Source organism: Argopecten irradians, chromosome 16 (assembly GCF_041381155.1).
Source record: "Argopecten irradians isolate NY chromosome 16, Ai_NY, whole genome shotgun sequence".
In the NCBI taxonomy this organism is placed as follows: Eukaryota; Metazoa; Mollusca; class Bivalvia; order Pectinida; family Pectinidae; genus Argopecten; species Argopecten irradians.
The window spans coordinates 21,975,807-22,002,453 of record NC_091149.1 but is presented as its reverse complement, the minus strand read 5'-3'; the positions used below and the strand labels follow the sequence as shown (position 1 = coordinate 22,002,453).

General features: G+C 34.1%; 1 protein-coding gene across 3 annotated transcripts in view; it reads right to left on the bottom strand.

The window, feature by feature from the left end:
• Positions 1-731: 731 nt before the first annotated feature.
• Positions 732-26,647, bottom strand: part of LOC138311209 (uncharacterized) — a 48,569-nt gene continuing 22,653 nt past the window's right edge. For all 3 annotated transcript variants that reach the window (XM_069252697.1, XM_069252696.1, XM_069252698.1), the window contains 9 exons: positions 23,961-24,032; positions 20,811-21,077; positions 20,054-20,527; positions 11,111-11,181; positions 9,585-9,649; positions 7,034-7,194; positions 6,363-6,525; positions 5,816-5,962; positions 732-4,714 (listed from right to left, as the gene is read on the bottom strand). In XM_069252697.1, coding sequence (XP_069108798.1) covers positions 4,672-4,714; positions 5,816-5,962; positions 6,363-6,525; positions 7,034-7,194; positions 9,585-9,649; positions 11,111-11,181; positions 20,054-20,527; positions 20,811-21,077; positions 23,961-24,000 — 1,431 coding nt within the window. In that variant the 5' untranslated portion in view covers positions 24,001-24,032 and the 3' untranslated portion in view covers positions 732-4,671. The remainder of the gene's footprint in view (positions 4,715-5,815; positions 5,963-6,362; positions 6,526-7,033; positions 7,195-9,584; positions 9,650-11,110; positions 11,182-20,053; positions 20,528-20,810; positions 21,078-23,960; positions 24,033-26,647) is intronic.

The window sequence follows — 26,647 nt, the reverse complement described above, 5'->3', positions numbered from 1 at the left end:
TTGTAATTACAACGGTATCAATTAAAATACTAAATAATGACGTAGAATTTGTCAATATCTTATGTTATATGTTTCATAAGAAATGTAGAACAATACATTTATGCCATATTTTGCTTCTTGGTTATGTAAAAGAATTAGCCTGAGTGAATTGTCCCTTTAAAACTAAAAAACTCTGAAAAATCACAAAGTTCAACTGATTTCCTGAAAGACATCATTCTTAGCCAGATTCATTATGCAAGATTGATAATGTCGTGCAGAGGGTGAAGGCCCGAATTGGAAAATTTAAAGGCCCACTACCTTTCCTGAGCAAAATTTAAAGGTTTCTTAAACACATTAATAACAAAAGAAAATATATATCGATGGCTTAAGATGAGGTTACAACACCAAACATATGCAAGATTTCCTGTCTAATGTACGATAACAGTGGAGATTCATTTCGCTGTTTTACCGTCTGGCGCAGTGATAGTCAACTACCGCGCGGCATTTAGGACGACGGCGGGAAACATAAAACGACCCGCGTTATGAAAATTAACATTTTATTTATTCTAATTAAACAGTTCTGAAGGTGATGATAAGTGTGCTAGTAAACGTATAGTTAATAACTTCTGCGACTCTACAAAATTATTGATCTCGTCTTACATTCCTATTTTAAAAATTAAAAGCCGTATCGGAAAGGTAGTGGCCCTTTAATAAAGCAAGACATATCAGAAAATATAAATTGAAAAGAAACATGGTTTGTTTATATTTTTATTAATGGCAAATCGATGTCAAATAAAATTAAATGAAATATATGATTACGTTAAATAATTGCTAAGACACTCATCATAAATACTACAGGACCACATGTTTATGTATTTATAAAAATAGCGCATTACACATAAATTAAACACACATAATCATCATCATTAAACATATTTATAATCTATCACAATCATGAAATTACATTTATCTACCATATATTCTTTGAAATGATTATTGTCGTATTACGAAAAAAAAAAATAGCAAAAATTGGTTATCACCATTGGAAAGGTTACAAAGACGCTTACGACCGACCACATTTGCAATTAAGCTTGGTCGAGCACCATGTTGACGATGCTAGCGTTGGATTTCAATGCATTTAAACAATGCCTAACCAATGCAAACCGTGTTTAGTTGTAGTAAACAACATCAATATTCACGTAAGTAAGAAAATGTATTGAATATTGGAATACATAATAATTCGACAAACACTGTCATTTAGAATTATTATATATATGGAATTATTTATGATAACATTATGGCGCAATAGCATACACGGCACAGATTTAATTCTTTTACGTCTTGAACACAATCACCCTTGAAGACACATATATGTTCTTAAAAACTGGATTAGTCCATTATGAAATTTCAGGGATTCAAGAGTTAACATTTGAGCTACATGTATAAAACAACATATTTTTCATGAAAAATATTTTTTAGACTTCCTCTGGTTCATCTTTGGGTGTACAATGTCCTATTTTGTGCACTTTTGTAAATAATGCGTCAGACTACTGCAACCGTTTTGATTTCTCCAAATAAATTCTATTTGTTGCTTGGGTATAAAGAAGGGAAGTAACTCTAATGATAGATCAAAATACATTTACATTTCGATAAATGCAAACAATACACGTAACATATCGATATAACGAATGTCCCAGTTGTAATTATACCTCCTGGAATTAACAGATCAAAATAATAGGATTTTAATCAACTGTAAAAAAGGTAACGATATGGACACAAATGTTTGGAAAATACTTAATATTATAATAACTGCTTGATTTTGTTAGGTACAAGTATAAGAACGTGCAATAAGTTAAAAAAAACAACAACTTAAAACCTTTTTCATTAAAAAGTAATGTAAATATCTATCTTTTATGTATTTGGTAGATCCGGCCTTCGGGTTCGTGTCCTATTATTAAATCGCGTTCGTTTTGTGTGTCTTGATAAAGGGGCAGATCGCCCTTGAAAATTTGACAAATGTTCTTGTCTACACGGTTGGAATTACTTCTTTTTTCCTTATTATGTATTTGTATATATTACGAAGTTATTTGCCCTTGTGGGTAGGTACGAATTGATCCGCCATGTTACGAGTGCAACGTCATATATTTAAAAAAACGACGTACTTCTTGCTCAACAAGAACAGTTGGTACCTACCAGCAAGGAAGATAACTCTGTGATAAGCAAAGATGGAAAATCATTGTAGAACAAAGAATCCGATTCTCATGGAGTATAAACTTATTGATGAAAAATGTAAAGCCGGAAACTTTAATTGAATTTTCCCACGTTCTCAAAAACAAACCTTTCGGTTAGAATAAGTTGAAAAAATTATCAAAACATATTGTAATGAATCTGATTACATGTGCTATGTATCAAATAAATTAGGTTCCATTAAACTGAACTGAACGTTATACAGTAGTTCTGCAAACGAAGAGACTGAAATATTTCAGTGTATATTATATGATATCGCCAGTAAGGTAGCATAGCTGAATCAACAATGGATTTCTATAACGTAATAATGATTGAATATGGAGAAGAGAAGTTTAGGTGATTTGTTTACTGAATAATGCTTTATTGAACACCGACATTGTATGCCAATTAATTAAAAATAAATAAAAAAAGTTTGATGTAATTTACGATCGGAAAACGATTATTGAGCTTGATAAATTTCGTTGTCGATACATGCAAATTGATGTGCATCCTCGATATTCCAGGGGTTCCGATCACTTACGATCTCTACACCCCTGGACTATCTCATAGTAAAACTGGAGGCAACAGAATAGAACAGTTAACTTAGTCATTTGATGTACATCAAAAGAGCCGTATAACGGTACACTGTGGTTGACTCTGTGACTTTGATGTTAGGCGTTGCTCTCTCTGTAGTCTTCAAATGAAATACTTGCTAGTCTGTGATTGGATAAATGTTTTCCGCTGAGCTGCCATCAATTTCGCTATGAGATAGTCCAGGGGTGTAGAGATCTTAAGTGATCGGAAGCCCTGGATAATCGAGGATGATTGATGTGTTGATCACTGGTTTCATTAGTTTCATTTACAGATGACTGCAAGGTCCAGTTTCACGAGCATTCCATAACTTCGAAGAATTCCTTAACTTAAATTCTACTTAGCAAAGCATTATAGATTTTTAGGAAAGATCCTTAAGATTTTCCTCAACTTTTGTAATGCTTTCCTATGGGAGTTTTTAAATAAAGGAATTCTTTCCAGTTAGGGAATGTTCCTGAATCTGGGTTATAATGTCTTTATGTGACAATGGGTGACCAAAACCAACCACACTTTCAAGGCACTTGATGTTGTAAAAATGCAAAATAAGTGAATGTTATTTCTCATTTGAATTTAAAGGGATTCGTTACACTTAGGGAATGTTCCTGAATCTCAGGTTTATGGTGTCTGTCACGATATATAACGATGGATTTCAACAAAGCTAGCCATACTTATTCTGCTATTTTGGTCTTAACAATATGTAGCATGCTCACTAACGACCAAAGACAATAGAAATATGACTACAACAAACTCATTCCAATCCAAAGTACTATACACAATATGCTTGATACAATTGACATGCTTACACATACACAGCTAATTTTGATTACTTTCAATTTAAATGTATCGTTAAATGCATTCTGATTGATTATAAAACATTGCTTATATTCATGCTTAATAGGAACAACGCTCACTTTATATAGAATATGAATATACATCACTAAATTGATAAATCATAATTAACATTGATGATTATACATGTTAAGGACGGAAAGCAGTAATCAAGGTTTAAGTAATTTGACAATAACGTCTATAATTAAAACTAAAGTAGGTACAATGTTACATATCTAAACCGAATTTTACCGGGACTCGCCGGTATATTTGACCGGTATTACCAGGTTTCCGGATTATACACGTTTTAAGTACAAAATAAATATGGAAAATGTCATACAATTACGCCGTAATACACCAGATCCGCATTTGACAAGTTATAATGAATACCACAAACACTTAGGATCGACGATATGATACTGTAAACTAACTTTCTTTTGTGAACGATTTATTTTCGCGAATTTCGCGGTACAAGTATGTCGCAAAATTTTATCTCCGCGATTTATGTTCACATCACTTATATTAGATCCGCGAATGATATTCTTCGCGAAGTTATTACATGGAAATCGCAAAATTTAGATGCCGCGAAAGAAAGTTGGTTAAGTTCGTCAAACATCAAAATATCTTATAGTGATATTTGTAAGTATCATAAGTGAAAACTTTGTGATTATTTTACTAATATTATTCATATGGAATCATTTTTAAGACATATCAGGAATGCATCACGTGATACGATAACTGTTCACATTTCAGGAATGTTAGATGTTATAATAACAAGATACGATCAACCTAAAATAGTTTTCATACATCCGTAACACATTCATAAAATCCATACATTACATAAAATGAAAAATATTTGAAGAAATTTACGAGGATATGTTTGTTATCTGAAAAGGCATTTCAAGACATTAATCACATACTTCAATAACATAAATATACTATTGCAAAATTGACATCAATGTATTGAATACTTCTAAGTGAAATACATAATACATTGTACAATATATCCAGTGATCTTGCCCACAAATTGTCATATCTTGATGAAGGTTAAAATTGATGCATACTGTAGGATTTCTCGCCTCCATTTTTCCTTGGAAAAAAACACAAGTTGCATATAAACAAATAAATTATCATATAGTTATAAAGATAATGATTTCTTTTCTATCTAATATCTTTGATCTTACTTTTAATTATTTTTGACATGTGTATATAGCTATAATAATAATAATGATATATATACTACTTTTGTACTTACTTTTGTCTGTGTAGTTTATGACAGGTATATATAATACTTTTGTACTTACTTTTGTCTGTAGTTTATGAGAGGTATATATACTACTATTGTACTTACTTTAGTCTGTGTAGTTTATGACAGGTATATATACTACTTGTGTACTTACTTTTGTCTGTAGTTTATGAGAGGTATATATACTACATTTGTACTTATTTATGTCTGTGTAGTTTATGACAGGTATATATACTACTTTTGTACTTACTTTTGTCTGTAGTTTATGAGAGGTATATATACTACATTTGTACTTACTTTTGTCTGTGTAGTTTATGACAGGTATATATACTACTTGTGTACTTATTTTTGTCTGTGTAGTTTATGACAGGTAAAATACTACTTTTGTACTTACTTTAGTCTGTGTAGTTTATGACAGGTATATATACTACTTGTGTACTTACTTTTGTCTGTAGTTTATGAGAGGTATATATACTACATTTGTACTTATTTTTGTCTGTGTAGTTTTTGACAGGTATATTCTACTTTTGTACTTACTTTTGTCTGTAGTTTATGAGAGGTATATATACTACTTGTGTACTTACTTTTGTCTGTAGTTTATGACAGGTATATATACTACTTGTGTACTTACTTTTGTCTGTGTAGTTTATGACAGGTATATATACTACTTATGTACTTACTTTTGTCTGTGTAGTTTATGACAGTTATATATACTACTTTTGTACTTATTTTTGTCTGTTGTGTACTTACTTTTGTCTGTGTAGTTTATGACAGGTATATATACTACTTGTGTACTTACTTTTGTCTGTGTAGTTTATGACAGGTAAAATACTACTTTTGTACTTATTTTTGTCTGTGTAGTTTATGACAGGTATATATACTACTTTTGTACTTACTTCTGTCTGTGTAGTTTATGACAGGTATATATACTACTTTTGTACTTACTTTTGTCTGTGTAGTTTATGACAGGTATATATAAGTATCAGGAGAACAAGGAACAGTACAACAGCTAAAGGAACAGCTACTTGTATTAACCGCTCATCATCGCTTTCACTTGATGTTTCAACTGGTGATGTCATTGTGGTAATAGGACTGTGAAAACACAAGGGAGATAACTACTAACAAGGGAAAACTTCATTTAGACTTACAATGTAAGAAATCTGCTGAAATTATTAAAAACGAATTACGTGTGCATATCAGTGCTTTATAGGTTATACAATAAAATCGAATGATGCGGGATTGTATGTATATGGTAAATGAACAATATTCCCTTTTTCTTGTTAATTTGTCCAGATGCAGAGCTACATGTACCAAGTTTGTGTAAATAAATGACATTGACCTTCATTCAAGGTCATATAGGTCAGAGTGGCTAAACATATTCAATGACTTCTTGAATGCTGTCGGAAATTTACACCTGTCCTTACAGCGATACTGACGAATATAGGTTACTATTCGAGGAATGCGAGTTCGAGTTAAAAGGGTTATACTGTACCTGCATACTGCTTTGGTCTCCGTTGAACTGATTATAATGGAGCATGTTTCTGTATCCGCACACATGTCCTTACAGCGATACTGACACATCCCTCCAGTCACACACTTGTATGCAGCCGCACATACGAATTCAGCATTACATATATCTCCTAACTGTGATATAACTGAAAACAATAAACGCGATAACACCAGTTGAATAATAACTAGAGTAATCACTTGTCAATTTGATTATAATCCAGATCATAATCCGTACTTTGTATATTAAAAGATTTGGATAGGATTTCCCATGTGGGATCACGTTCTGGCGAAATTGCACCTTAGGGTCAAAAGTACATTGTAACTAGTAGATTTCTGAATTGTTTTACATCTTGGATAATTTCTTATTTCATTATGTTGAAGGGTATTTGGGCGTCAAAGAAGACTTTCGCAAACAAAAAACCAACCAAGATTCGTAACTTTAACTCTGGTGCCAATCAAATATGTAACTTTTGTTACTTCATCTGGGATTGGCTAGGTTTGTTTTGGAAAAGCACGATAAACCCCGAACAGAGTACGATGGCGGTGTGTTGCCGATGGCCTATGCTCTATTGAGAACACATATATTTTATCAAAATGGGAACAAAATGCAATGTAACGGTCATGGTGCGAGATAAACAAACCAATTATACTTACAAGTATCAACTGTGGTATTCGTATTGCTATCAAGGGTGACAAAGGATCTCAACTCATTGATGTCATTGTGTATTTCAGATACAACTCCCGTGTTATTATAAATATCCGCTGCATCAAACGAGGCTGTTAAGGTACTGCTAACGAGTGTACTCCTCCTCAGCCTGAAATAGAAATTAATAAAACTACAGCAATGCCGAGTTAAGTCATGTATACAATGTACAGTCGTGTAGACACTATTGTAATTTCTTGATAAGGGCTTCATTAAACTTCATTAAACATAAATAAATGAACCATTTTTACTAATTCTTGGTGTTAATCCTTAGTGTTACGCATTCATGACCACATTTATTTGGTCATGAATGCGTAATTTATCTTCACAATCATCAACAAAATCTAACACCTTCACCTTCCATGAAAATAACAGGTATATGAACTAACTATATACTGATTGTGTTTATTGAAACACAGGAAGAGGAAAAATCATTTCATCAATCATGAATGAATGGAACATTTTTCCAAATCATCAATGTATGAACATCCTCTATTAAACACCTATATATTAGATATATTAATAAACAATAAACGAATGTCTAACCATTTGTGTTTCACTTGCTTTTCACCGTGCATTTGTTTGTTTGAGTTTTACGGCCCATCGACAACTAAGGGCATTTAGGGCCAATTTTTCACCTTTCAACATTTTTGTCGTTTGATATGTACCACAGCGATACACCTTGCACGCTGAATAATAACTGTGACAATTTTCACAAGTAATTTATTTTCCAGTTGATTTTTATCTGTATTTAAAAATCAAAATAACGAAATTGTGAAAAACTCCGGGAAATGACGTCGTGCAACAACCCTAAAAACACACAATGTATTTCAATACAGGGGAAAATTCTGGATTAAAGCATACGCTATTTTTTTACAATTATTTTCAAAAAGCGTTGCAATTTGGATAGCGTCGCGTTACGAGCGGCCGAATGCCGGGAGTTGTCCTTCTTGCTGCGCTAGATACAATCATGTACATGATAGCTTCAAGTAGCTTCAGATGTAGCCAACCAATTAACCAATATAATTTACTATCTATATCTTAAACAATTAACCAACCTGTCACTACACGATTTGGTTCTCTCGAGATTTGAACAAAAGACCTATTTTCCACATAAATCGGCCATCCAAAGTAGGTTAATAAAGTAAAAGTACATATAGAGTGGTGATTAAATTCTAAAATCTAGCTGAACTTAATTATAATGCATCATAACCCCAATAACAATAACTGTACAAATAGTGTTAGTCATTATATAAAGGAGAAGTATCACTTTGCGCCCTCTGGTGGCCATGACCGATAAGTATTATTGTTTGTTTATATACACCCAGGGGTTAGTACATCATGCTATATGACATATTATTAAGGTTAGGTCGGAGTCCCATGTGAGGAGGGTCAATTTCGTGTTTGCTTCAGTTTTATTTGTTAAACTTTAAAACACCAATGAATGTTTTGCTATGTTCAGAAGTAAGATAAAGACCTCAAATACTACCAAATTGACACTCCTCCTTTACCCATAATAAAGACATTACCAAAACAACAAAGAAAGCTTTAGGTTTTATGGTTGATAGGTATAATTGTCACTATTGCTTTTGTAAGAAATCTCAATGTCACCTCCTCTCTATCGGCAGCTTTAGCAAGGATAAAAATCTCGTAAGAAAATAGGAGTTTGATGATAATGGCAAGGCGTATTAATGCCAACATCAAGTACGCTTGTCTTTCGTTAATATCTGTGCATAATTACATTTGATTTTACAGAACACTTGGATCGTCTCAAATTGACGTGACGTCATCAGCGTTTATCTGCCAGGACATATTAAGAAACAAAACTCTCTCTATATAGAAACACGTCCTCGTCATATTATAATGACCACATTCTATGTCAACAGTGTCAACAGTAAAGATTCATTCCGCGGTTTTGCCATCTGGAGCAGTGATAGTCAACTAAAGCCCGGTAATTAGGCCGGCGCGTTAAGACTAGTTATCCTTTAATTTATAATAATTAAATTGTTGATACGGTGATTATAACTGCGGTAATAACGATAAGTTAATAACTTTTGCGAATCTGAAAATTATCAATCTCGATTTAAATTCTCATTTGAAAACGTCCTTACGGAGAGGTAGAGATTGACTTTAAATGGCAGAATAGATGTCAATTAAAAGCTTTCAATAGCCAAGTATCACATGACTGTCTGTAAAAATGATAGTATGGATGTCACTTAAAAGCTTCATTAGACAAGTACCACATGCCTGACACTAAAAATTACAGTATGGATGTCACTTAAAAGCTTTCAATTGACAAGTATCACATGCCTGACACTAAAAATTACAGTATGGATGTCACTTAAAAGCTTTCAATTGACAAGTATCACATGCCTGCTGTACAACAAGACCGTTAACTGCATCCCGAAATAAATCGGTGGCATATGGTTCTGTATGAAGTGCTGGAACCAATACAAAAAGAAGAAAATTGTTTCTCTTATTAAGTAAATGTGTTTTCATTACCTGTTCAAGGGTGATGGTATTGTCACTTTACGGAATCCAGGAGTTGAACTGAATACATTGGTGATCTGCAAGTAACAAAGAACTTAGTTAGCGTACACACAACATATGGTTATCATAACGATATTGTTAGTCAATTGTGAATATAATTTAGTCATAAATTAATTGGTTTAAAATGTTTTGAGATTTATTCAAAATCATCGCACAATCCACAGTATATCTGCGGACTTCGCATGCACAATATTTTACACTAATTATCATTGGCTTGAAAATAATTGTGACATCATAATGTGTAAACAATGATGAGGGTCAAAGATCAAGGAGAATTGAGGATGTCAAATTAAAATGATTGCCACCTACGGTTTTTTCAACACTTGTTGACTTGCAGTCGAAATGTAGGTTGCTATGGCATTGTGATAATGCATATCTCCAATTTAAGCTCATTTCATTCGTGAGTATATGAAAGTTAAGCTCATTTCATTCGATAGTATATGAAATTGAAGCTCACTTCATTCGAGAGTATGTGGAATTTAAGTTAATTTCATTCGAGAGTATATGAAATTTAATTTAAGCTCATTTCATTTGAATGAAATGTAGGTTCAATTCATTTGAGAGTATATGAAATTTAAGCTCGTTTCATTCGAGAGTATATGAAATTTAAGCTCGTTTCATTCGAGAGTATATGAAATTTAAGCTCATTTCATTTGAGAGTATATGAAATGTAAGCCCATTTCATTCGAGAGTATATGAAATTTAAGCTAATTTCATTCGAGAGTATATGAAATTTAAGCTCATTTCATTTGAGAGTATATGAAATGTAAGCCCATTTCATTCGAGAGTATATGAAATTTAAGCTAATTTCATTCGAAAGTATATGAAACTCGTCTACTGAGTACGTATGTCCTCGCGCAAGCTAATGATAAACTTTTCATCTGGTTTAACAGTTTTCATGAAATAAAGGTTTTTTTTAATGAAAATGACAATGATTGCTGATGTTTTGGCATTTATTAAAGCATGAACGATATTTATGGGACTGATATGACTCGGCGATGTCGCTACCACTGTACGTTTAACATAAAAAGGGGGGACGAATGAGATATAGAGCTGCATTTGAATATTATATTATAATTGCTTTCGTAATTCATAATCTGCATATGCAAAATATATGGCGAATATGAGCTATTATATCACCGTGGACAACCAGAACGACTTATCATCGCCAAAAGCTTGATACTTACAATGTACAGTGTATATACTGACCCTCGCAGTGCTAGGAAGAATTTCCGATGGCGCGTTCGAAACGAAAGGATATAAAAATTAATGAGGGTAGCATTGCTATATTTGAATTTTCTTGAAAATATAATTCTCAATCAAACAACTAAACAAAGGCATCGTCGTTTATTTTTGTTTTCCTTCGCTTTGAACGCCATCGGAGATCGGCATTACACCACGAAAGGCAAGAGGAAGTAGATATTGGCCATGCTAAACGTCCTGGTTACCCATAGTGTCACACAGTACATGATACTTACATTAACTTTCACTATATTTATGTCTGAGCCACTGTCGTAACTAAAGGAGATCTTCAACTCAAAGTAGGATTCTACAAGTAGAACATTGAATATTAAATTTATGTTAAATTTAAACTATAATAAAACTTCCGTCCACAACGATAAAAGGCCATAACCAAAGAAAGCTGATATGGGAATGAGATGAAACAAACATTTAACATAAATTGAAAACAAAATCTGGGTCATTTGTAAGCACTGAAACAGTACATGCAAAACGTTCCTCCCCATTTGTAGTGACTTTCAAACCTGACTATAAAGACAACCCAAGGGACAGAGCAAAAACGGTTGGTTACAGCCAGGTGATTTTTATACAAAGGTTGGATTGTGTTGAAATAATTATTTTAGGACCACAGAAAAGTGTTCTTATTGAGCAGGTGGTCTTTATACAGAGATGGTCACTACAACAGGTTGTCTGCATCCTTCCTTTTAAGCTTGTTTTAAAAAATAATAATTTAGGTGTTTTTTTAATCAGTTTGGAAACCGTACGGGATATTTCCTTACACGTATCTGTTGGTCGTTACTTCACTAAAACGTAAGGCACAGGTGCAAAAAAGCAATACAGAAAAAATGTTTAAAGTTACATTAGGACAGTCGACAGGTCTCTTACAACATGGTGTGCATATGATTTTCATATGATTTGCAAGCTGAATGCATGCACAAGACAACTTGCCATTTAGTGTTTATATTACATTAAATAAAGTTCAAACTGTCCAATAACTCGTCTTTGATAACAGAGCTATTAAATGTGGTGGGCTACTTGTAGAGTGCCACTACCTATCAGTCATACTGTGATCACATTTCGGAATAGTAAATGATGTTCCTGTGAAAGTGTTTATAAACCTTCGTTAGCGGGTTTATTTAACTTTACGTGAGATTGTACATTTGAGCTATGTTGCCTTGGTAATGTGAGCTGTGCGATCATATCATCTAAGGAAAAGTCTGTGTTGATAAACAATATTTCTAATCAACTTCTCTATCTAAAGCAGTAATTAAAAACGTTTAAATCGAAAATCATGATTGTATATCTAAATGTTAGTGTGATTTCGTTGACAATCTCGCAAAATGAAATGGGTGAAAATTATTGCTTCCCCTGTCTAGATTCTAGTTCCTTCGCTAATTACGTTTATTATCACATCGATATCTTCACAGACTTTTCTTCAGATGAAATTGGCAAAAATCCTTGCTTCTCCTGTATAAACTTATGATGTATTTATGTCTTAATAATGAACTCGCGTGCATTTCAACATAAAAATATTCATTACTCATCCTTTGGAACTCCAGCACAGACAATACCATAAATATGCTACTAACGGCTTTGTGTTCTGAATCAATTAACCCTGACTATTTAGTGCACGTGTGTCAAGAAGTTAGTCAACTCTCGCTTCGCTAGACGGCAAAGCAGCGAAACGAATCTTCAGTGATAGATTACGCAGAAAATAAGCATTTTTGGCGTGGTAACCTCATCTTCAATCTGATTAGAATACATATCCTTATAACCACTCCGTTAAATAGAGGATCTGAGAACATTCTATAAAGGGTCATGATCGGATGACCTTTTTACCACGTGTACTTCGGATCACATACATTTCCTACACATTGCTACGTCAATTGATAACTATTTCGTCCCAGTATACATATACATTTAGCTTTGTTGTGCTCTTTGGGCGTGATGACTTCGTACACGAAAATAATTCGGACAGCTTTTCAAACTATTTCGTCCCTAGTCTAGATCCTGACAGTGCCAATTTGATTGGCCATTTCCAAAGGTCATCTTGACGTAACCCCTAACGTGATGTTGTCAGATCCTCTTATCAAACGTAGTGATAATAAGGATCTGTATTTTAATTAGATTGCCTCATCTTAGGCCTTTGTCGAATTATATTTTCTTATGCTATTATTGTTTTTAAGAAACTTTTTTGCTTTGTTTCGGAAAGGTACGTAGTAGGCTTTTAATAATATGTGATCATACATCCTGACCAAAAAGGATTTGTTCCAGGACAGAAAATTTCGGAAGCAAACAGACTTATCCAAGACATTATAGAATATAGCGACAGAGAAAATAAAGAGGGTAGTATTATTTTTCTAGACCAAAAAAAATCATTTGATAGAATCGAGTGGGAGTGGGTGATGAAATGTCTAAAGAAATTCAATTTTGGCCAAAACTTTTGTGATTGGATTGAAATGCTACTAAAAGATGCCAAAACATGTATTCAAACTAATGGATTTACATCATCTTATTTTAATATAACTAGATCTGCTAGACAAGGATGCCCAATTTCTCCGTTAATCTATATTGTACAAGCAGAGCCACTCGCCTGTGCAATACGAGCTAACAATAACATTAGGGGGATGCAACTACCTGGTCCGGGAAATGTAGAAGCAAAATTATGCATGTTTGCAGATGACACCCAACTTTTTAATAGATCAGAAAACTCAATAAAAGAAGCCTTCAAACTATTAGCAGTTTATGAGAAAGCATCAGGAGCCAGTATAAATTATGAAAAAACAGAAGGTTTATATCTTGGACCATGGAAAAATAAAAACCCTGATTTCACTAAAATTAAATGGTCTAAGACATCAGTAAAAACATTGGGAATTTATCATGGACACCAAATAAACAATGAAAAAGTGTGGTTGGAGAAAATAGAAAAAATAAAAAATTGTTTACAAATATGGAAGAGAAGGAATTTAACTTTTATTGGAAAAACCTTGATTGTAAAAACTTTCATATTGTCTGTAATTGGATATGAAATCGAAGTACGTGGTATACCATTAAAATTCCAAAATGAAATAAACCGACTTATTTGGAACTTCATTTGGGACGGCAAACCAAATCAAATAGATCGTAAAGTATGCTGCACAGAAACTGGAAAAGGGGGTATGGGGATGATAAGCTTGGACACTTTTATTGAAAGTAGGTACATCAAAACAATTTACAACATTTACCACTCAACAAATGAAAGTTGGAGTAGGATAGGAATGTTCTATTTGAATAAATATGACCAAAAATTTGATACAAAAAACTTCTTAATGAAGTGTTCATGTGTAACTGGTTTGAATTTAGATAGTTTACCAGGTTTTTACAAAATTGCAATAAAGGCATGGGCAAAACTAAGATGCACACTGAATAAAAACCCGTTAACTATCAATGAAGTTCTTGAGGAACCTTTGTTTGGCAACTCAAACATCCTGTACAAGAATGTACCTCTATTCATACAATCATTTTTAAAGAGCAAAATAACTAAAATATCAGATATTTGGGATGTTAATGCAAATAGCTTCCTAAATAGCAGATCAATCCTAAATAAACTGATACAAAAACATAACTGGATTTCAGAAATTTCAAAAATAAAAACAGCCATACCTAAAGAGTATACAACGAAATTATCAAGAACTGACCTAGGTGACATAGATAGATTAAACACACCTGAAGTAAATGTAAAAGGTGGAAATGTAATATTTATAAACGAACATTTAAAAATACTGAACTCAAGTACTGAAAATATTATAAAACCGAGAAATCTAAAGCCTTCTGTCCTACAACAGATCTTAAATGATGCATCGAGGCCCAAGTGTGAAACAAGTTGGGAAACAGAATTTAATTTGCCACTAGACTGGAAAGTAATTTGGACCAATATAAAGAATTCAATAGTGACAAACAAAATTAAAGAGTTTCAATTCAAAATCACACATAGAATACTCTACACTGAAGACAGACTGCAGAAAATGAACAGATCAAATGGAGCTTGTCATTTATGTGATGGTAATAGGGAAACATTATCCCACCTATTTTATAACTGTCCATACACAACTCAATTAGTTGAGAAAGTTAGTACTCAGATTTTAGAAAAATTACCAAATCCGGAACCTGCTACAGAAAAAGATATACTCTTAGGATCTCTTAACCATAACCAAACAACAAATTGCATAAAAAATACAATACTCTTGTCTATGAAGTACATAATATGGTTGATAAGGAACCAGAAAAAATACCATAACAAAGCAACTGGACTCAACTCTGCTTTTATACAATTAAAGAATCTATTACTCACACATATCAATCTCTATGTCAAAACTAGCTACAACAAAGACAAAGAAAAAGAGATGGAAATAATTAGATTGAAAGAGATAGTGAAAGCATGTGGTGTATAGTGGAGTATAGTTATATGTTGTATGGATATAGTAGATATATATGTAAGTACATGATTTGTAATTTAATTTACTGTACATGTTGGTGTATTGTAAAGCAACCTAACACGTGTTTGTATAATACATTTCGAAGGAAAGGGTTTCGTAATAAAATACTTATATTTGGGGACAAATATTTCCCACTTACAGTCAGTATTTACATGGCTAACGTAACTTAAGAACGATGAAATATAATTTAAGCTTTCGTATGCAAACAAAATTATGAAAACAAGACAATACTACCTTTTTGGTAGCAAACCAGAGAAGAACAGCCTGGCCACGGTCTATATTTTTATTAAGTGGGGAGCCCCTGTTTTGAGCCATGCATAAACAATTAAAAATAAAATATATTCTGAAATTGGTACATCCAATATGGAGGGTTTGATATAAGTTTCATTTTTTTCAAAAATAAACATAACAAAAATGGGTTATAGATTACAATTCTGGGCTCCTCCGGAAGTGCGTCTTGACCGGAAATGCTAGCTTTACTTGAAGGAAAATCCATGGCGCGGGTTTAGGCAAAAATATTGAAAAATCCACCTAATCGACCTATGAAATAAATTGGCTTATTTTGCCATTGTGATAGAAGTGCTCAATTTAAGGTAGGTCTTAAGAAAAAATTGAATACAATTGTCTGCAATTTTAGGCTAAAAATCATGATATTTTGCAATTTTTCAGGTATTTTTTTGTTGTTACCATGGTATTCACATGCATGAATAAGCGCAGAATATGGCCAAATATGTATCAAAATATCAAATTGTAATTGCAAAGGTTGTGCTGATTAATTATATATATACTTTTGTACAGGTATTTTTTACAGTTAAATGACTATATCTATATTTCTAAGGCATGCGCCTTAATTTCATAGATTGTCCAAATCTACTGTTTTCTGCTACCTTTATTACTGTTGACATATCCCAACCGGAAACGTGTCACGTTGTATAAACTTATGAAAAAAGGGGTCAAATTAGGTAGGAGAAATCCGGAATATTCAGTATCATATATGTAGGCTACATTTTAAAGCGTACTATATTTGATTAGGGTACATAAGATATGAAAGTGTTCATATATAAGTGTATTTATATATTCATATATATTAGTAACACATATCATAATATAAATATTCTTTATATCATATTAAATTGCAACTAAAGTAAATTTGAAGAGAGTTGTTTCCCTTCTATTTTTTTACCATAAGGAATTGTCTCCCCTGTTATTATTTTTTCTTGTATAAAAGAATACGGTTGTAGTCACATTAAGAAAGTTGGTTGTGTGGATATTTATTGTGATTGTTTATAATATAGAATGTTGGATGTATGGTTTGTAATAAAGAGAGAGAGATGTAAGTTTGTTTTAAAATACAATTATAAAATATGGAAATTGTGTGAAAGTCCTTCTACGAAAGGAACATATATTGTATAAAACGTACTGTTGAAAAAAACAATTTTTTGTGAAAAAAAAGCAATAGTCTAACGAAACACCAACATGTGTAGAATGCATGTGGTTGGGATATGGCACGAGAACAGTATGTCTAATTTGTACACTACGAGCTATGTACTCTACAGTATGTTAAAATCCTGATTTCAACTTAATTTAATAAAAAATATAGATAATTGGAAAAAAAAAAAAAAAAAAAAAATATGTGATCGATTTTGAAATTGAAATTTTGAACAATTATTCCATGCATTACGAAGAGTTTTAATAGAAATCTTTTCAATCATGCCAAATGTATAAGTTTTATTTGAACTGCTCAACGTTTTGATAGCCCACCATTCTATTTACATTGATGACGAGTCACAGAATAGATAAAAAAAGTTCATAGGGTATAATTTTGGCTGCACTGACGGCAATCTATATATTCATCACATCACATTGATATCAACATGTGGTAGATATATACTAATATATCAAGATATTAATTTACTTCGTATATTACAATCACAAACCTTTGTTATGACTTTATATGCCAATAACTTTCTCCAAGGGTTATTGAATGGATTTCTTTTGCCCCGGGGCTTTATGCAATCGTTAAGATATACGATAGATGTCATGTTATCTAGGATGCATTTCATTGTGAAATGCGCTCGAACGTCCGGATTTTTTTTCGGATCGTTCAAACCCCCTATCACGTGCATAGTTTCATTAAACCGCCATTGAACACTTCATTATATAATACACTCAAGGAGGGTCTAATACGTTATCACTGCGCGAGCTAGACAAAAATGAAAAAAAGAAAATTAAGCATTTAATGAATTTAGTTATTTTTCAAAGTCAATAAGAATTTTTTCAAGTCAAAGTCAATGCTTAAAAGAACAATGAGTATTCATTCAGGTCAAAGTCGACAATGAAGAATATATAAGTATTATTTCAAGTCAATAGTCGATATTTTAGGCCAAATATGGTAAATGAAATACTACTAAGATAATAAACTAAAAGCTATCTCCTGTCGGAGTACCCCGATAAAACAAACCCTTGAATGTTGTATACGTGCCAGTAGAGGTATATTTATAACAGTTATTCGTGTGTCCGACATGATATAATATATCATCAACAATTCAGGTCGTCGCATGCACGATAAAACATATATTTCAAAATAATGTATGGACATACAAACAACACCTGGTGGTAGTTTGCCTGTATTAACCCTGATATTGTAAACATGGACATTTACGCGAGTGGGATAGTCCGGTAATTTAATGAAGGTCGATTGATCGCGAAAATCCCCTCCCGTATGTAATATTTTGTACATGTATGATCCTTGTTGTTTAAAGTCCTAAAGTGTATCTGTCGTGAAAATAACAACACCGCGAAATGTTATGCATGCAAATCGCGAAATTAAGCACTTGCGAAAATATTCACGTTTACAGTATTTGTAAAGTTTATTAAAAATACAATGCTTTTAACCTTGACTAGAACATACTGGAGGAAGCAGCTCTTGTCTGCCAGTTCAAAGACCAAGAATGAAACTCTTGCTGTAGGCACAACAGTTGCGTCCTTTATTAAGATCTGGTCTAGGCTAGACTCAATGACATATATGCTTAACTCATTGACAGATAGGTTAAACTCATAGACAGATAGGCTTAACTCATTGACAGATACAGTGTAGGATAAACTCATTGACAGATAGGTTGAACTCATTGACAGATAGGCTAAACTCATTGGCAGATAGGTTAAACTCATAGACAGATAGGTTAAACTCATCGACAGATAGGTTAAACTCATAGACAGATAGGCTTAACTCATTGACAGATACAGTGTAGGATAAACTCATTGACAGATAGGTTGAACTCATTGACAGATAGGTTAAACTCATTGACAGATAGCTTAAACTCATAGACAGATAGGTTAAACTCATAGACAGATAGGATAAACTCATTGACAGATAGGTTAAACTCATTGACAGATAGGTTAAACTCATTGGCAGATAGGTTAAACTCATAGACAGATAGGCTTAACTCATAGACAGATAGGCTTAACTCATTGACAGATACAGTGTAGGATAAACTCATTGACAGATAGGCTAAACTCATAGACAGATAGGCTTAACTCATTGACAGATAGGTTAAACTCATTGACAGATAGGTTAAACTCATAGACAGATAGGTTAAACTCATAGACAGATAGGCTAAACTCATTGACAGATAGGTTAAACTCATAGACAGATAGGTTAAACTCATAGACAGATAGGTTAAACTCATTGACAGATAGGTTAAACTCATTGACAGATAGGCTAAACTCATAGACAGATAGGCTTAACTCATTGACAGATAGGTTAAACTCATAGACAGATACAGTGTAGGATAAACTCATAGACAGATAGGCTAAACTCATTGACAGATAGGTTAAACTCATTGGCAGATAGGTTAAACTCATAGACAGATAGGCTTAACTCATAGACAGATAGGTTAAACTCATAGACAGATAGGCTAAACTCATTGACAGAAAGGTTAAACTCATAGACAGATAGGCTAAACTCATAGACAGATAGGTTAAACTCATAGGCAGATAGGTTGAACTCATAGACAGATACAATGTAGGATAAACTCATTGGCAGATAGGTTAAACTCATAGGCAGATAGGTTAAACTCATAGGCAGATAGGTTAAACTCATAGACAGATAGGTTAAACTCATAGACAGATAGGTTAAACTCATAGACAGATAGGCTAAACTCATAGGCAGATACAGTGTAGGATAAACTCATTGACAGATAGGCTAAACTCATAGACAGATAGGTTGAACTCATAGACAGATAGGTTAAACTCATAGACAGATAGGCTAAACTCATAGGCAGATAGGCTAAACGCATAGGCAGATAGGTTGAACTCATAGACAGATAGGTTAAACTCATAGACAGATAGGCTAAACCCATAGGCAGATAGGTTGAACTCATAGACAGATAGGTTAAACTCATAGACAGATAGGTTAAACTCATAGGCAGATAGGTTGAACTCATAGACAGATAGGTTAAACTCATTGACAGATAGGCTAAACTCATAGACAGATAGGCTAAACTCATAGACAGATAGGTTAAACTCATTGACAGATAGGTTAAACTCATTGACAGATAGGTTGAACTCATTGACAGATAGGCTTAACTCATTGACAGATACAGTGTAGGCTAAACTCATTGACAGGTGGACGAACTTCAACATAAAATATGATCATATTACCATTTCCGTTCTATGTTTATGTATTGGTGACATAGTAACACAAACCTGTGTTGACAGGGACATCAGGGAATTCCTCTGGGGCCTGAGTAGTGGCGCGTGTTGTGGCTACCTGAGTTGTTGACGGTGCTGATGATGACGTCGACACGTCACTGGTCGGTGGTTCTGCACTGGATGTGGGTACCACACTAGACGATGGTGCCGCACTGGACGAGGGCACGACACTGGACGAGGGCACGACACTGGACGAGGGCACGACACTGCTAGATATTCCAGTACTGCTCGGTGGTTTCGTACTTGGGTTAGGTGTGGAAGTAGAAGGTGATGGAGTTGAGGCCGAAGAAGTAGACGACCCATTGTTTGGTGATGTGACAGTTGAACCATTAGATGGTTGTGTGGGAGCTATAGTTGGTGGTGTGGAAGTTGTTGGTTCATTGGTGGTTTGTGTGTTATCTGAGGATGAAGTTGGATTTGCTGTCACTGGTGGTGTTTCAGTTCCTTCCGAGGAGTTCGGGGTTGTGCCTGTAGCAGAATAACTACTTTTTATCTCATATAAAATATGAAAACTCCAAGGTGATTTATTAGTGTTTACAAACACGTTAAAATATCAATAGAAAATTTGGATCCCCAATCTTTACACCGACGTACAGTTTACTTTGCTTCTAGCGTGGAATGGCGAATCATAATTACATTGATATCAAATTATTAGGACAAATAATAGATATTACAAACAAAACAAAAACAAACTGAACATTTTCAAAACTTTGAATGAAAATGAATGTTTTCTGAATAAGTGATTAGTTACCTGTTGGTGTTCCCGTCTCTGCTGGTGTTGTCGTTGTTGGCGTCGTAGATGTTGTTGGCGTTGTTGTTGGAGTTGATAGGGTTGTTGATGGGGTTGTTGGTGTTGTTGTTGTTGTTGGTGTTGCTGGTGTTGTTGTTGGAGTTGTTGTTGGAGTTGTTGTTGGAGTTGTTGCTGGAGTTGTTGCTGGAGTTGGTGGTGTTGTTGAAATCGGACTTGCATTTGTTGTTGTCGATACTACGATCGGTAGGCATATTACAATGTGTAGACCTGTTGTTAATAAATATATGATTAGGGTACAGTATGACGTAATCTATATAACACTTTTTCTATTCACCATTTCTATCTCTCGACAGAAAAAGAAAGATATTTTAAAAGTACATGCAATTCGTTGTATATCACAATTGCTTGTTCTTCAACCCTTGTGGTCGATTGTGACGTCATTAGTTTCTGCGCCAAATATATGCTATTAATAGATGATGAAAAACCAAGTACCTACCCGCAAGAACAAGTATGTTAACACGAGTGTTAAATAGATTACGTCATAAGCTTAACTTTGAGGATATCGTACTGTATCACACGACATATCGTACTGTATCACACGACATATCGTACTGTATCACACGACATATCGTACTGTATCACACGACATATCGTACTGTATCACACGACATATCTTACTGTATCACACGACATATCGTACTGTATCACACAACATATCTTACTGTATCACACGACATATCGTACAGTATCACACGACATATCTTACTGTATCACACGACATATCGTACTGTATCACACGACATATCGTACTGTATCACACGACATATCTTACTGTATCACACGACATATCGTACTGTATCACACGACATATCGTACTGTATCACACGACAGATCTTACTGTATCACACGACATATCGTACTGTATCACACGACATATCTTACTGTATCACACGACATATCGTACTGTATCACACGACATATCACACGACATATCTTACTGTATCACACGACATATCATACTGTATCACACGACATATCGTACTGTATCACACGACATATCGTACTGTATTACACGACATATCGTACTTTATTATTTTTCTTGATTTTTTGTCACTTCTCATTGGTCAAAAACACGCCACGTGATCACCGATAAAAAACTATATTGCACGATTTTTCCGGAAGTAGTTTATAGAAAAAGTATATTGCACGGTTATTTTTAGATAACGTTATCGTCGACGTTACCAAAACGCTTAGTGTTCCTGGCGCTTTGAAACAAACGCTTTGATGACCTTAGTTTGAAGCGTAACCACAAAATGTGACAGACGACGTTGATTGTTTAGGTTTCTAACAAAGATGATGACGACTTCCAGCTGATGACTACAGTTTAAACTTTTAAAGTTTCAATATAAACACGGTATAGGAGAGTAGGAAACAATCGAATAACATACATTAAGCGTCTGGAGCCATTGAATAGTGAATACGTTTGATATTTATTTTTAAAATTACACCTAGGCTACTTACAACATTAGGCCTAGGCTAATCCTACTGTATGTATACGACTTTCATTTTTCGGAATGGAGTACTAAGCATAAGGTAATGTATCTTAATGTCAATCTGAATCTGTTAATATATGTTTGACGTCGAAGTGTATTATTTCAACGGAGAACAAACTATACATTTAATTGACTGTCCTTAAGACATGGAGCTACATGTAATTTACAAACACGCATGCACCGGGTTCATGTAATAAAAGCTTGAAGTGCATCAATTGATACTGTTTTAATATGTTGTTTTTGAATTATACTTGTTACAAAGTCATAGGATTGTAACTGTCATCACGAAGCAGAATTTAAAATGCGATGCTCATTTAGTTTCACACTCATTTCAAAATGTAACAATTTCAGAAAAAATAATAAAACAATTATAGCATTTTGATTTCGGTCAATACATGGTTATATCGACCACAGAAAAAATATCGACCTCGGACTACGTCCTCGGTCAATATTTTTTCTTTGGTCGATATAACCATGTATCGACCTCACCAAAATGCTATATTTGTATAGTATCACACGACATATCGTACTGTATCACACGACATATCGTACTGTATCACACGACATATCTTACTGTATCACACGACATATCGTACTGTATCACACGACATATCGTACTGTATCATACGACATATCGTACTGTATCACGCGACATATCGTACTGTATCACACGACATATCTTACTGTATCACACGACATATCACACGACATATCGTACTGTATCACACGACATATCACACGACATATCGTACTGTATCACACGACATATCGTACTGTATCACACGACATATCTTACTGTATCACACGACATATCACACGACATATCGTACTGTATCACACGACATATCGTACTGTATCACACGACATATCTTACTGTATCACACGACATATCACACGACATATCGTACTGTATCACACGACATATCTTACTGTATCACACGACATATCTTACTGTATCACACGACATATCACACGACATATCGTACTGTTTCACACGACATATCACACGACATATCGTACTGTATCACACGACATATCGAACTGTGTCACACGACATATCGTACTGTATCACACGACATATCACACGACATATCGTACTGTGTCACACGACATATCGAACTGTGTCACACGACATATCACACGACATATCGTACTGTATCACACGACATATCACACGACATATCGTACTGTATCACACGACATATCGTACTGTATCACACGACATATCGTACTGTATCACACGACATATCGTACTGTATTACACGACATATCGTACTGTATTACACGACATATCGTACTGTATCACACGACATATCACACGACATATCGTACTGTATCACACGACATATCGTACTGTATCACACGACATATCGTACTGTATTACACGACATATTCGTTGTGTGGAGACATTTGTTGCTTTCGTGGTTGATGTACATGTAGAACAATGAATTAAAAATAACGATTTTTTTATCTGATACATCATTGAAATCACTGTCCTGTACGAAATAGTTGTTTTTTTTTAATCCTAACAACGGAAGAATGTGCCTACGGACATTCCCTGTTATAGAACTATTAATAGATTTATAAGCATACTCACAAATAAAGAAAATAATCGGCTGTCTTTGTTTTGCTGCCATCGTTACTACTGTAATTATTTGGTTCCTTAGATCTGAAACAATCAAACTTCATATTTGAATATAAATCCGTAATAAACCAAAAAAAAATAGATAAAAAATAAAATAAAATATATCAATATCTTCTACTACAGGTACGTGCTATCTGTTATGATTTGGACCAAGCAATTGCAGGTGGGCGTTAGAATTGTACCTGCTGCTCCACCCACATCATGATCGTAAAAGGCGATTCTTCCTAACTGACTTTCTACTTTCAAATGTCTCCCTTGACACGTACCGTCCCACGTTTGGCCTACAGTTGAACATAAAGTCTTTCTTACATGGACGAACGGTCTGTGCCGTGGCAGAGATATTCTATAGTTTATAACAGTGTATATTTTGCTCTTGCCTACAGAGAGTGTAACGACTGCTTTGTCAGTTGTTAGTATAATGTGGCCTATAATGTGAGCATTGTTTGCTCAACGTCGTTAGCGGCATGCTTCAGTGATATAGCACTATAAAAAGGGAGAAAAATCCCACTTATACAGAGAGATACAGTGCGAACATACCGCAGCCTCCCAAAACACACTCGAGCTTCTAACACGCAATACCATTAACACACATTACACACAGGGTAGACCGTTATGTAAATGGACCTGGATGCTAATATGCCCTATACCAAACTATCTAACCAAGCGCTTTGAACCTATTGCCAAGTGATAAGTCGTGGCAATGAAAGTACATGTACCATAATATGTCGAGTGAAAAGCAGTTTTTAGCGATAAAATACATCTTCCGCGTTTGTCTATGAAACAACTAATGATCTTACACTATTTCCATAAGTGTAAGTTGGTTTTACCTTGTACAAATATACTAGATTTTCACCTTCCTTTGTTTTCTCTTAAACTGTTGAATCTGACAGATCTTAAGATATGGCTATAGTATAGGTGTTGGGAAGCTGAAAAGTCTCATCATTTGAACGTATATGAATTATGTCCTTTGGCGAATGGACAGTCCAAATGACGCGTTTTAAGACTTCTACAATCTGTAGTCATTTACGATTCCTTAAGCAAACAAACAACAGGTGTACATCGGATGTCTTCATGCTAGCGATGGAAAGCGGGCTTGTTCTAAACAGACATTTAAGATAAAGCCATCTCCTGGGATTTCCGGAATATGTCAATATTAACGGAAGAATATTAAAGTATTAGGCGTGGCTTGTCAACTCTATTATTACTTTGACACTAGTATTAACCCGGTCAAGGGGAGAAATCTCATTCAATCAAGAAAGTGTTGACATTGCTTAACATATTGTTTAAGTAGCATTGTCAATTTTGATAACATTATTACAGTATTTTATTCAGACATTCTTGTTTATTTCTTATATGATGTTAGAAATTTTATTTTAGAGAAAATGCCTTCATTAAATTTTCGAAAACTTCATTTACAAAAAAAAAGTTTTGATGAATGCATAACTTTCAAATGTCACTTACAACTACAGTTAAGTCCACGTTAGCGGTTACCTCTGTGTAAAGACCACCTGCTTAATAAGACCACTTTTATAGGGCCCCGAATGACCAATTTTAACACAATTCAACCTGTGTATAAAGACCACCTGGCTAAAGAGACTGTTTTCCTTTCCCTTTAGGTGGTCTTTATAGACAGGTTTGACTCATGCTTACGCACCCCGGTCTGTATGTAATACTGGCTGGTCTAGGGCAATACACTCACGTCGCATGATGCTGTAATGCATGGCTACCCATGCAATAAAGCCTCGTGACGTCATGACGTCAACAAAATTTCTATTTCCTCGGTAAAATTTGAACATTTTTTTTTCACAAACTTGACTGATTTTACTATAAAATATGCTGTTGAAATATTTGTTGAAAATATCACGTAATTTTTCATGTATGAAAAATTAACTTTCAGTCGTGGATTTCTTCGAATTTATTTCAAAATGGCGGGATATTATAGTTGTAAAATTGCAATAAAACGTCGAGGTATGAAAGAAAAATACTCTTTAAAAGTGGATATGAAGGATAGGGATATTCTACCCTCGGGATCACAAAATATTGCAAAACCCTCGGCAAGCCATGGGTTTTACTACATTTTGTGACCCTTGGGTAGAATATCCCTATCCTTCATATCCACATATGAAAGAGTCTTATATTCCTTTCCCTTTGGGTGGTCTTTATAGACAGGTTTGAGTCATGCTTATGCACCCCGTTCTGTATGTTTAAATGTATGATTACTTTTATATGTTGTCAGTAGTTAAATTGATAATACACTTGTACATCATAAAAGTTTAGCAAAACAGCTTCTTCATATGATAAAGCGATTAGGCTATCGATAACCCATTAAAGCTGCATGGTAAGATCCGGTTTCGGTATTTTCTACATATTTGATAAGATAGGAGGCACTGCGAAAGACTTCGACGACAATTTATAACATAAGCTATATTAGTGTTCTATTTATGGCAATACACAAAATATTTTTAGATTGTAAAAGGCATAGGACGTATTTGTCTTTGCTGTGATCTAATGGAAGATTTGATAGGCATCTGTAATATTTAAAGAAGTCCAACATTTTCCCTGCTGTTGAATATGATATTTCTTTTACACTCTTTTGCTACATGTATCTTTTACAAAAAACACTCTGATAAAGAACATGG